This window comes from Pongo abelii, chromosome 17 (genome assembly GCF_028885655.2).
Source record: "Pongo abelii isolate AG06213 chromosome 17, NHGRI_mPonAbe1-v2.0_pri, whole genome shotgun sequence".
In the NCBI taxonomy this organism is placed as follows: Eukaryota; Metazoa; Chordata; class Mammalia; order Primates; family Hominidae; genus Pongo; species Pongo abelii.
This window is the reverse complement of record NC_072002.2, coordinates 34,556,846-34,570,332: the sequence shown is the minus strand read 5'-3', so window position 1 is coordinate 34,570,332 and position 13,487 is coordinate 34,556,846. Positions and strand designations below refer to the sequence as shown.

Sequence of the window (13,487 nt, the reverse complement as noted above, 5' to 3'; positions counted from 1 at the left end):
CACTCCAGCCTGGGCGACTGAGCGAGACTCCGTCTCAAAAAAAAAAAATTAGCTGGCATGATAGTGGGCACCTGTAATCCCAGCTACTTGGGAGGCTGAGGCAGGAGAATTGCTTGAACCCGGGAGGCGGAGGTTGCAGTGAGCCGAGATCACGCCACTGCACTCCAGCCTGGTTGACAGAGTGAGACTCTGTCTCAAAAATAAATAAATACATAGACAAATAAGTAAATAAATAAAATAAAACAGAAACAGGCCAGGCATGGTGGCTTATGGCTTATGCCTGCAATCCTATCACTTTGGGAGGCTGAGGCAGGCGGATTGCTTGAGCTCAGGAGTTCAAGACCAGTCTGGGCAAAATGACGAAACCCCGTCTCTACAAAAAATACAAAAATTAGCCCAGCATGGTGGCAGGCACCTGTAGTCCCAGCTACTTGGGAGGCTGAGGCAGGAGAACCGCTTGAACCCGGGAGGTGGTTGTTGCAGTGAACAGAGATTGTGCTACTGCACTCCAGCCTGGGCAACAAGAGCAAAACTCCATCTCAAAAAAAAAAACAACAACAAAAAACCCAGGTCAGGTGTGGTGGCTTACACCTGCAATCCTACCACTTTGGGAGGCCAAAGTGGGTGGATCACCTGAGGTCAGGAGTTTGAGACCAGCCTGGCCAACATATAGTGAAATCCTGTCTCTCCTAAAAATACAAAAATTAGCTGGGCATGGTGGCACACATCTGTAGTCCCAGCTACGTGGGAAGCTGAGGCAGGAGAATCGTTTGAACCTTGGAGGTGGAGGTTGCAGTGAGCCAAGATTGTGCCACTCCACTCCAGCCTGGGCAACAGAGCGAGACTCTGTCTCTCAAAAAAAAAAAAAAAAAAACCCATTAGCTAGGCATGGTGGCTTGTGCCTGGGCCCAGCTACTCGGGAAGGTGAGGTGGGACAATCATTTGAGTCTGGAAGGTCAAGGCTGCATGAGCCGTGATTACACCACTGCACTCCAGCCTGGGCGACAGAGCAAGACCTTATCTCAAATAAATTAATAAATAATAAAAACTTTAAAAACATAAAGAAAAAAGGATAAAAATGAATATTAAGTAAATTTAATAAAGTCATGATTTTAAAAAATACCCAACCAAAAACTACATTGGTATATTCTATACATTTGAAAAACAACCCTCCCTCTCTGCCTCTCTCACACAAAAGCACTCTCTTCACAGTAACCCTATTTTTTTTTAAATCATAAACAGATGATTAGGTAAGTAAGCAGAAGAACCAGGATGAGCTAATGGAATTTTTCATCTTTAGTGTGAGTGCTGTATAACACATTTAGTGAGACTGCAGTGAGTCACCTGAAATATGTAGCAAGGTTAATGTTAAAATGGGTTCTGTCATGTTGTGGTCTGAAAAAGGCGGAAGCCAAAACCCTTAGCACAAAAGAGTCATTAATTAAAGTCATGGAGAGATGGAAATTGATTTATCTGTGCCTGAGACATCCACCAAGACAGCGGTGTGGGGCTGGGAATGGAGGAGGAGAGGGGAAGTGAAGGCCCTGAACACTGAGCTCAGTACCCATCCCAGAAGAGCTTCTTATCTATCTTAGTGCCCAGGGCCCCTCCATGTGTGCCCAAGTCAGCAAAATTTAAAGTCTTGGCTCTTAACAGAGAGTGGGTCCAATGGCCTAACATATCTTGTAAGCTTGCTGAGTTTTATGCGACCTTTGGGGGCTGTGCTCTAGGGTTTGCAGTATGGAGAAAGACAGCGGCTTCATAAAGTACTCAACTTACAAACAAGGACAATAAAAGTGGCAGAATAAGCAGAAACACAGCTCACAGCTCTATCTTAGTAAGTGGTTACTACTTTGGGGAAAACTTTAACAGTAAGTTGTTTACTTAATGGAGAAAAGGGGTATTGACTCACAGTATGGTCTCCTCTCTCTGCCTGGCAAATTCCTGTTTGCTCTTCGAGACTCACCTCAAAGCATTACTCCTGCTCTGAAGCCTTCCCTGAGCCTTTTGGACAGAGTGAAGTTACCCCCTGACATGGTTTAGACATTCTGCACAAATTTCATGTTGAAATGTAATCCCCAGTGTTGGAGGTGGGGCCTGGTGGGAGGTGATTATTAGATCATGGAGGTGGATTTCTCATGAATGGTTTAGCACCAGCCTATTGGTACTGTCTTTGAGATAGTGAATGAATTCTCGTGAGATCTGCTGGCTTAAAAGTGTGTAGCACCTCCCCATTCCCTTTCTCTTGATCCTTTCGACATAGGACATGCCTGCTCCCCCTTCACCTTCCACCATGATTGTTAAGTGTCCTGAAGCCTCCCTAGAAGCTGAGTAGCTGGCATCATGCTTTCTGTAAAACCTGCAGAACCATGAGGCAATTAAACCTCTTTTTCTTTATAAATTACCCAGTCTCTGGTACTCCTTTATAGCAATGCAAAAACAGCCTGGCTCAGAGTGGTGGTTCATGCCTATAATCTTAGCACTTTGAGAGGCCAAGGTGGGCAGATCATTTGAAGTCAGGAGACCAGCCTGACCAAACATGGTGAAACCTCATCTCTACTAAAAATATAAAAACTAGCCGGGCATGGTGGTGTGTGCCTGTAATCCCAGCTACTCGGGAGGCTGAGGCATAAGAATTGCTTGAACCCAGGAGGTGGAGGTGTAGTGAGCGAGATTGTGCCACTGCACTCCAGGCTGGGCGACAGAGCAAGACTCTTGTTTCCAAAAAGAAAAGAAAAAAAAAAAAAAAAAAAGAACAGCCTAATATATCCTCTCTGTAAAACTTGTACATAGTTTTAAAAAATAATAATTCTCAGACTGCACTATGATCATTTCTTTTATGTCTACTTCCCCAATAAGTTCGTGTGCTCCTTGGATGTGGAATTCTGTCTTCTTTATCTTTTTTTTTTTTTTTTTTGGGATGGAGTCTCGCTTTTTCACCCAGGCTGGAGTGCAGTGGCGCAATCTCGGCTCACTGCAAACTCCAACTCCCAGGTTCAAGCAATTCTCGTGCTTCAGCCTCCTGAGTAGCTGAGATTACAGCCATGCATCACCACGGCCAGGTAATTTTTGTATTTTTAGTAAAGACAGGGTTTCACCATGTTGACCAGGCTGGTCTTGAACTGCTTGACTCAAGCAATCTGCCCTCCTCAGCCTCCCAAAGTGCTGGGATTACAGGCGTGAATCACCACACCCGGCCTATCTTTCTCTTTTTAAAATTACTTTGGTGCCTGATGCATGGCAGCACTCAGGAGAAGTCTGCAGAAGGACTGACTTGCTGGACAACTGACCACCAGCCCTGTGAAGAGCAGAAACAGCAGCCACCTGGGTAGTGTCCATTGAAAGTTCAAGGAAGGTTCCCTTGCCATTCACACATATACACACTCACAAACTCACACACTTCTTTTATATGCTTAACAATTTAAAATCTCTCAATAGGCCAAGATTTTTTTCTACAACTACTGAGAGCGCTGATGGTGCAAATATCCAAGGGAGAGGTATCACACTACCACCGAAGTTAGAGAAACTCTTTTCCCTCCTTCTAGACCCTTACCCTTCAATCTATCATAATTTGACTTCAGGCCCTTATAATCCACTGAAATTGATCTGGCGAAGGCCACTGTTTTGTACTTCTTGAATTTTGTACCATGTGTAAGTATTATGTATTCAAAAAGAGTTGCATTTAAAAGTTCTGAAGAGAAAGTGCTCTGGGCAGTCAGGTGGTTCTGCCATGACTTGCTGGGTAGCTGTTTGACCCTCAGTTTTCTTCTCTCTAAAAAATGAGATGGCTCAAGATCACCATTTGAGATCACATCCAGCTCTGAAAAAAGTTATGTTCTGTGTCTTCTGTTTAAGAAAACAGAATATGCAAATAAAAAAAGAATGATGTATACACGGCTCAGTATGCATCTTAAAGAATCTGCTCTTCCCCAAAGGAGACCTCTGAGATTGGGCGGGGCCAAAGCCCTTTTTGCCATGAAAATAGTGAACTTGAAACCGATTTGGTGTGAAATATTTTGAAAAGGCCGGGTGTGGTGGCTCACACCTGTAATCCCAGCACTTTGCGAGGCTGAGACAGGCGGATCATTTGAGGTCAGGAGTTCGAGACCAGCCTGGCCAACATGGTGAAACCCCGTCTCTACTAAAAATACAAAAATTGGCTGGGCATGGTGGTGGGCACCTGTAATCCTAGCTACTCGGGAGGCTGAGGCAGGAGAATTGCTTGAACCCAGGAGGCAGAGGTTGCAGTGAACTGAGATTGCGCCACTACACTCCAGCCTGGGCGACAGAGTGAGACTCTGTCTCAAAAATATATACATATACATATTGAAAAGCGAGTAGACTTGCTGTGCACATCACAATGAGCCTTTTTTGCTATGGGAACTCATGTCTCCTCCCTCTCATTGCCCTTGGTTACTCGCCCACTGCAGGTTGTCAAAGCTCGACAGTGGCCCCGGGTGAAAGGCAGGTGAAAAACATCCTTGTAGCTGTCAGTTGACACAGAGAAACAGACTAACAGCCAAGGATTTTCTAACAGGTTAGAGATGATTACAAGGAGAGAAGCCAAATTCTGTCACTTTTAAATTTCTCCCAGTGAAATAAATAACAAACCATGAAACACTGTTTTTACTCACTTTGAGCAGTGTAAATACAGAGAAAAACAAGATCAGAACTGAATCTAAATCAAGATTCTAATGAATCTAAGAATCTAAATTAGAATCTCATCTGAAAATTAAGCATTCTGGAACCTCGAGAGAATCTTCAACTCACCTACTTCAGTGCCTTTTCCCAGAGTGAAGGTAATTCCACACCCCTTGATTCCATCTTCTGCATCAGTTTCTATGACGACATAGGCAGCTGAGTAGTCAGGGTCTGTGTGCTGCGGGAGAGAAGTTCCCCGCCAAAACAATGCCAGTGTGAGAAACCCGAAAAGAACCATGAGAATGATGTCACATGAGGACAGACAATGCCACAGGGGCCATGCCACAAGAGCTCCCATAGAAGGAACTGTTGCTATACCCCAAATAAAACAAAGGGCTCTGAATGGAGAAAAGGAATGTCCTCCTGAAAGATCCAAAATGTTTCAACAAGAGCAATGTGTGTATATATATATATATATTTTTTTTTTTTTTTTTTTTTTTTTTTTGAGATGGAGTCTTGCTCTGTCACCTAGGCAGGAGTGCAGTGGTGCGATCTCAGCTCACTGCAACTGCAGCCTCCCAAGTTCAAGCGATTCTCCTGCCTCAGCCTCCCGGGTAGCTGGGATTACAGGCATGTGCCACCATACTTGGCTGATTTTTGTATTTTTAATAGAGACGAAGTTTCACCATGTTGGCCAGGCTGGTCTTGAACTCCTGACCTCAGGTGATCCGCCTGCCTCGGCCTCCCAAAGTGCTGGGATGACAAGTGTGAGCCACCGCACCTGGTCGCAATGTATACATTTTTATCACCCATTTTCAATTAGGTCAAAAAATGAGGCTCAATTTTATTTACTTATTTATTTTTTAAATAAAAAAAATAGAGATGGAGACTTCCATGTTACCCAGGCTGGTCTCAAACTCCAGAGCTCTAGTGATCCACTCGCTTGGGCCTCTTAAAGTGCTGGGATTACAGGCATGAGCCATCATGCCCGGAAGGGGCTCAATTTTAAGCCAAGGAGTTTTCACTCGCAGCTACCTCTGTCAGCTCTTTAAACAAAGTTACATTCACAAGCAGCTTCAAATTGAACAAGCCAAAGGTTCAGAAAACTGTTGCATAAAATTGGAGTGATCTCACTTATAGCAGTTTATAGCAGGGCTGAAAATACATTGGCAAAAGTTCAGACACCAGTGGGGGAAAATGAAGAAGTAAAGCTTCGAGATTAATTCACTCATTTTTTGTTTTGTTCTATGTCGTGGAATAATGGAGACCCCAAAAAGCCAGGCAGAAGATCTGAATGCATTCATAAAGAAGAATTGCGCATAAGGTTATGAAAATTTATTACTGTTATTATTCTATAATATTTATTGTGCCAGACACACTATATTCTAACAGCTCTACATGGTTTAATTTAATCTTATAACAGTATTATAAACTAGGTGCTCTTATCCTTATTAGAGAAGAGGAAATGAAGTTTTAAGGAGGTTTAGTAATTTGCAAAAGGTCACACCACAAGTAAATAATGTTTTATTATTATTATTATTATTTTTGAGACTGACTCTCTGTTCTCCAGGCTGGAGTGCAGTGGCATGATCTTGGCTCACTGCAACCTCTGCCTCCTGGATTCAAGCGATTCTTCTGCCTCAGCCTCCCAAGTAGCTGGGATTACAGGCATCCACCACTATGCCCAGTTTTTTGTTTTTTGTTTTTTTTTTTTAGTAAAGATGGGATTTTGCCATGTTGGCCAGGCTGGTCTTGAACTCCTGACCTCAGGTGATCCACTTGCCTCAGCCTCCCAAAGTGCTAGGATTACAGGTGTGAGCCACCACGCCCGGCCACAAGTAAATTATGAAGGCAGATTTTAAATCCCTGTATTGGGGGTGTCGTGGCTGAGGGAGCTGTATGTGATGGCTGGGAGCCCTGAGTCTGGTGTTACAGCCCTGTGGCAGGAAATCAGTGTGATGCATCACTGAGCACCAACTACGTGTCAGAGCTGGTGCAGCTTGCTGGGGGTTACAGATATGTCTGCCCTTGAGGAGGTTACATTTGAGAAGACCTGGTTATAGGACGGGCATGGTGGCTCATACCTGTAATCCCAACACTTTGGGAGGCCAAGACAGGAGGACTGTTTGAGCCCAGGAGTTTGAGACTAGCCTGGGCAACAAAGCGAGACCCCATCTCTAAAATAAATAAATAAAAAGACATGGTTAAAAAAAAAACCTTAATAATATAAGGCAGAACATGCTAAGGCCTGGGAGAGATACAAACTATGAATGACCGGCAGAAAGCACTGTTAGCTGAATGTGCTTCTTGAAGAGGCAGAAGGCTTTATGATGAAGACAGAATCTGAGCTGGCCGGTCAAGGAAGGGGAGCTCCTCAGCAGTGGGAAGGGGAGAGAAGAGTCTGGGAGGGAGGAATATCTCAGGCGAGGTAGCAGCAGCAGTGTAGAAAGTAAAGGGGTCACAAGAGGGAGAGACTGGAGTGTATTCAAGTGTTGGTGCCCATCCTGGGTTGGCTGAGTCATTGGGTTCCTGAAGGAGTTAAGCAATGGGGCTGAGAAGGAGACTCCAAGAATTAAAGACCCATCGGCAGTTTCTGGGTTCCAAGAAGAGGAAGCAATGGAAAAAGAAAACCTTTCACTGAAGCCTCAGATGAGGGTCAACAGGACGAGATGAGCCAAAAGTGACTTGAAGCTTTTGGGTCCCCGTGATTAGCAGAATGATCCAAGACGGGTCAGGAGGGAGGGGCGGCAGGGTATGGAAGTTGACTTCCGATTTAGACAAACTGTGTTTAGCATGAAGGTGAAAAACCCAACAGGAAGTATCCAGACCTATAAGTTAAGGAGGCAGATCCGGAAATGAGATCTGGGAGTCTCCAGTATAAAGGGTGGCACCGAAGTCAGAATGCGGAGAGGGTCTTCATGGGAGTGTGTAGGGAGACCGGAAAGACGCTGAGGCCTGAGCCTCAGAGAGGGAAGAAGGGGCCAGTGGAGGAAGAAGGAGCTGTCAGAAAGGCAGGAGGCCACGAGGGGGAGAGCACATGAAGAGGAGGCGGCCGACAGCGGAAAACGTATCCGAGGGTAAGGACAGCCGAAGGAGAACTAACAAGGGCAATTCACAGAGAAGAAAGGAACAGAAGTAGATTTCAGATTAAGAAGGAGGTAAGCCTGGAGTAGTGGCTCATGCCTGTAATCCAGCACTTTGGGAGGCCGAGGCAGGTGGATCACCTGAGCTCAGGAGTTCGAGACCAGCCTGGACAACATGGTGAAACCCCGTCTCTACCAAAAATACAAAAATTAGCCGGGCGTGGTGGTTCGCACCTGTAATCACAGCTACTCCAGATGCTGAGGTACGAGAATCATTTGCATCTGGGAGGCAGAGGTTGCGGTGAGATGAGATCGCACCACTGCACTCCAGGCTGGGCGACAAGCGAGACTCTGTCTAAAAAAAAAAGCAGGAGTCTTTAGCAGATTTTGAGGACAGCTTTATTGCTCTTTCTTGAAAATATCCTGCTTCTGATCAGGGAGGCTCACTTTGCTGCTAAGTGCTGATGGTCCAGCATGCCTCGAGGGCATGTGAAGCCATCTCCAAGGTGAACTGCAAAACAGCTGATTCTAATAAGAAGGCACTTGAGAGTTGGCACACAACATACGCCCTATCTCCCCCCAAGATAAAATGCTTAAGTATTTATGAGCTTGCAATACAGGTGTTAGATAATGTCTCCTCACCCTGTGTTAGACACCACTCAGGCCCAGAGGCAAATTCCACTTCTTGAATTATTCTACAGTAAACCAGGCTGTCTTTTGAGACAGGGTCTCTCTCTGTCACCCAGGCTGGAGTGCGGTGACACAATTACAGCTCACTGCAGCCTCGACCTCCTGGGCTCAAGAGATCCTCCCCTCAGCCTCCTGAGTGGCTGGGACCACAGGTGCACGCAACTACGCCCAGCTAATTTTTGTATTTTTTTGTTGAGACGAGGTCTCACTATGTTGCTCAGGCTGGTCTAGAACTCCTGGGCTCAAGCGATCCACTTGCTTCGGCCTTCCAAAGTGCTGGGATTATAGGCTTGAACCACCACGCTCAGCCAAACCAGGCTGTCTTAACATTTCACAAATTCAAAGTCAAGTCTAGATTAGGGATTCCTTCTGCTTCAGTTTCCTCAGAGTGAATAGTAATTACAGCCAAGCCCTCCTTTTTTCTTTAGAAACAGGATCTCACTGTGTCATCCAGTGCCCAGGCTGGAGTGCAGTGGCAGGATCACAGCTCATGTAATTGAACTCCCGGGCTCACGTGATCCTCCTGCCTAGGCCTCCACTTAGGATTACAGGTGTGAGCCCTCATGCCTCACCTATAGCCAACTTTACTGACAGCCTTCTCTGAGCCAGGCTCTTTACAGGTATCTCATTTACATGTATAAAGTGAATATTATTATACCCATTTTACAGATGAGAAACCTAGGCTTAGAAAGATTGTGTGACTTAGCCACAGCTGCTAAAGCTTCACAGAGGCAAAGCAGTTGCATGAGATCAAGTGTTTGGATTCTACAAGCCAGTAAAATTTCCAACATTTATTTTGAGTTCCATAAAGGATTGCCTGCTGGGTGTTTATTTACCAACATCATATAAGAAAGGAAACATGAAGATTTTAAAGAGGATGACAGCCTGGGCCCCGTCTCTACAAAAAATACAAAAAGTAGCTGGGCGTCATGGTGCACACCTGTAGTCCCAGCTACTTGGGAGGCTGAAGGTGGGAGGATTGGTTGAGCCAGGGAGGTCCAGGCTGCTGTGAGCCATGATAATACCACTGCACTCCAGCTTGGGCAACAGATAAGAGACCCTGCCTCAAAATAAATAAATTAATTAATTAAAAAAATAGAATAAAATAAAAATTAAAAAATGCAGGATGAACTTAATCTCAAAAAGGACATTGTTTTGCATTTAATGACTTTAACGAGAGGTCTATTTTTATAAAACATTTCAGGTACAAAAAGAGTATAGATAATGTAATGAACACCAGCTTGCCATCCACCCAATTTAGGAAGTAAAACATTACAATGGGAATTAGAGATCTCGTGGTCCCCTCCCTGACCCCATTTCCTTCCCTCCCTACTGGTAACCATTTTCCTAACATTGCCGTTCCTCACTTCCCAGCATACTTTCACACATTCACTACATACCCATACAACTCTGCTTTTCTAGCGCGGCCCATCTCATCAGTGGACTAAGACGGGCAGTGAGGACCCAGTGGGGAACAGGGTCCCTGAAGATCCTGCACAGAACCCACTGTATTTGGGAAACACTGCTCTAGACGGGGGAGGGGAGGGAAGGCCTGACATTCTAACACTCTCAGTAAGCAAAAAAGACCTTCAATATTTAGGCAGGAGTCAGAGTTCCTGCCCTTACTTTATTACATCTCTTAAGACGAACTCACATTTGCATCAATCCTTTCTAACCGTGTTTGCGGGTAGTTTCATGAGAGCGCCCTCTCATGTGACGCAGTTGTCACGCGCTTGGTTTCTCAACCCGACTGTGACACCTTCATTACATAGACGGGTCCAAGAGACCCAGAGAGGTTTGGAACTTCTCCAAGTCACACAGCAAGTTGTGGAAGCGGGATCACCACTCAAAACTCCCAGCCCCGGGCTTCCCGTTCTCCCTCACCGCGAACCCCGTCGCGTTCAAGGTACAGAGGAAGCCAGCGAGCGCTGTGCTCTAGGGTTTTATTGGCGGGAACCCAACAAAATCATTTTGCTGCTATTGCCTATTATGCATTCTACCATTTCCAGCAAAATGTGAGTCGCAAAAGTAAAACCAGGATATTCTAAACTCCAGCAAAGAAAAAACCCAGGATAGTGGAAGGTTTCTGGATACTTATACAATTGATCCAAGGCATGAAAAGCGAGTGTCTCTCCCAGGCGCGCCTCCCACTTTACAGAAACAATGGGTTCGAAGTCGGGAAGCTACCCGGGGCCTGCAGATCTGCAGTCGGCGGGGCGGGAGGGACCCGGGCCGCAGGCTGCGCTTACCATGGCGTCCGAGCCGTGGCCCCCAAGCGACGTGGGGAAGCGCACGTCCCGGACCGAGAGCCGGAAGATCCTGCCGCGCACCATGGCCCCTGCTCCCCGTGGCCGCGCCACCCGTGCGGTCAGGACTGGTCGGGATCCCGTGTGCGCCTCCGGGGGGCGGGAGCGCGGCAGCGCGGCGAGGCGGGGCACCGTCAGGGCATAGAGGGCGCTCATTGGCCGCGCGGCCGCACCCCGTGAACTTGGCCCCACGCGAGCTCCAGTCCCAGCTCCGGGCTCCCCGGGGCGCCTTCCGCCTTCTGCCGTTCCCTTCTCAGCCTAGAAAGAGCTGACCCCGAGAAGGTTCGCTCAGGGCCGCCGGGGAACCTGGGCGGGCAGGAGGCCTCGCGCCAGGTCGGCGCCTCCGCAGGACCCTGCTCTGCCCGGATTGAAGACTCGTGAAGGGACCTGCCCGGCAGCGGCGCCCTAGAGGGAGAAGTCGAGTCTGAGCGAGTGCATTAGCTCAGCGGCACATTCCGGCCGGTGGCTCAGCTCCCGACCCGAGGCCGCTGGTTGTCGCCAGCGTACCCAGGAGAGCAGTGCGCTAGAAAATGCTAGGTCTCTTTAAGTGCCCACAGCCTCAGTTTGCCACCTGATAAATTAAGAGGCAGGTCATCATTTATTACACCTGTACTGATGCAGATGCGGTACCCGTACCGTACCTCAGCCTGTAATCCCAGCACTTCGGGAGGCCGAGGCGGGCGGATCACCTGAGGTCAGGAGTTTGAACTCAGCCTGGCCAATATGGCGAAATCCCGCCTCTACTAAAAACAAAAATTAGCAGGGCGTGGTGGTGAGCGTCTGTAGTCCCAGCTACTAGGGAGGCTGAGGTAGAACTGCCTGAACCCGGGAGGTGGAGGTTGCAGTGAGCTGAGATTGCGCCACTATACTCCTGCCCGGGCGACAGAGCGAGACTCCGACTCAAAAAAAAAAGCTGGGCGGCTCACGCCTGTAATCCCAGCAGTTTGAGAGGCCAAGGCGGGCAGATCGCGAGTCAGGAGATGGAGACCATCCTGGCTAACACGGTGAAACCCAGTCTCTACTAAAAATACAAGAAATTAGCCTGGCGTGGTGGCGCGCGCCTGTAGTCCCAGCTACTCGGGAGACTGAGGCAGCAGAATCGCTTGAACTCAGGAGGCGGAGGTTGCAGTGAGCCGAGATTGCACCACTGCACTCCAGCCTGGGCGACAGAGTGAGACTGTGTCTCAAAAATAAATAAATAAATAAAAAGAAAATCCAAAGTAAGCAGAAGAGAAGAAATAATAAAAATTAAAGCAGAAATCTGTGAAATTGAAAACAGGAAAGCAACAAAGAAAAATCAATGAAAACAAAAGCTGGTTCTTTTAAAACACTGATAAAATCAATAAGCTTCTAACCAGGCAAGAAAAGAGAATGCAAATTACTAATATCAAAAGTGAAATAAGGAGCATTACTACAGATCCGACGGACATTAAAATGATAATAAAGGAATACTATGAATTCTATGTCCACAAATTTGATAACCTGGATGAAATAAACCAATTCTTGAAAGACACAATCTGCCAAAACTCACACGAGAAGAAATGGACAATCTGAATAGGACTATATCTATTAAATAACTTGAATAAATAATAGCCTTCCAAAAACAAAAAGCACCAGGTCCATGGTTTCACTGGTGAATTTTACACCAATCATTTAAGGAAATTACAACAATTCTCTATAATCTATTTCAGAAGATAGAAACAGCCACGAGCTGACTTTATGGTGAATGATTGATGCTTTCTCCTTAAGATTTGGAACAAGGAAAGGATGTCTGCTTCCACCACTTCTATTCAACATAGTACTGCAGGTTCTAGTTAGGGTAATATAATAAGAAAAGAAATAAAAGACAGATTGAAAAGGAAGTAAACCTGTTTATTATTCTTGGATGACATGATTATTCATCTTTGTTGATAACTGTCTTCATAGGACTTACGAAAAAAGCTACTGGAACTAGTATTGAGCTTAGCAAGTTTGTAGGATACAAGGTCAATTTAAAATCTATAGTTGATGTGCTAGTAATAAAAAATTGGAAACCAAAATTAGAAAAAAAAATCTCTTAAAACAATTGCATTGAAAATATAAAACAGGACAAGTTTAACAAAAATATGCAAGATTTGCACACTGACAACTATAAAACATTGCTGAGAAAAAAAGATCTAAAGAAATGTAGAGAAATTTATATTCTTGGATTGGAAGACTCAATATTGTTAAAATAGCAGTTCTTCCCAAATCAAACTACAAATTCAATGCAATCTAATCTAAATCACTAGCAGGATTTTTTTGAAGAAATTGACAAGTTGATTCTAAAATTTATATGGAAATTTGAATAGCCAAAATAATCCTAAAAAAGAACAAGGCTGAAGAACTTAAACTACTTGGTTTTAAGACTTGCTATACGCTAATCGAGTCAATGTGAAATTGACATAAAGACAGACAAGTAGATCAATGGAACAGAAGAGGTCTTGAAATAGACTAGTTAAAATACAAAAAATTAGCCAGGTGTGGTAGCATGTGCCTGTAGTCCCAGCTACTCGGGAGGCTGAGGCAGGAGAATCATTTGAACCCAGGAGGCGGAGGTTGCGGTGAGCCGAGATCACGCCACTGCACTCCAGGCTGGGCGACAAAGCAAGACTCCATCTACAAAATAAAAACAAAACAACAAAAAAAACAGGGGCCAAGAAAATTCAACGAGTAAGCTAGTCTTTCCAACAACTGGTGCTCGAACAATTAAATATCCATAAGAACAAACAAAACAATCCTGGATCCT

General features: G+C 45.6%; 1 protein-coding gene across 5 annotated transcripts in view; it reads right to left on the bottom strand.

Moving 5' to 3' along the window:
* ENOSF1 (enolase superfamily member 1) overlaps positions 1-10,826 on the bottom strand; it is a 38,884-nt gene extending 28,058 nt beyond the window's left edge. For 2 of the 5 annotated variants that reach the window (XM_063716771.1, XM_063716770.1), the window contains exon 1: positions 10,664-10,795. Coding sequence is in view for 3 of the 5 variants with exons in the window: in XM_054537496.2 (XP_054393471.1) it covers positions 4,771-4,879; positions 10,664-10,747 (193 nt within the window). In the remaining 2 variants the exon portion in view is untranslated. 5 annotated transcript variants of the gene reach the window in all.
* Positions 10,827-13,487: the final 2,661 nt, after the last annotated feature.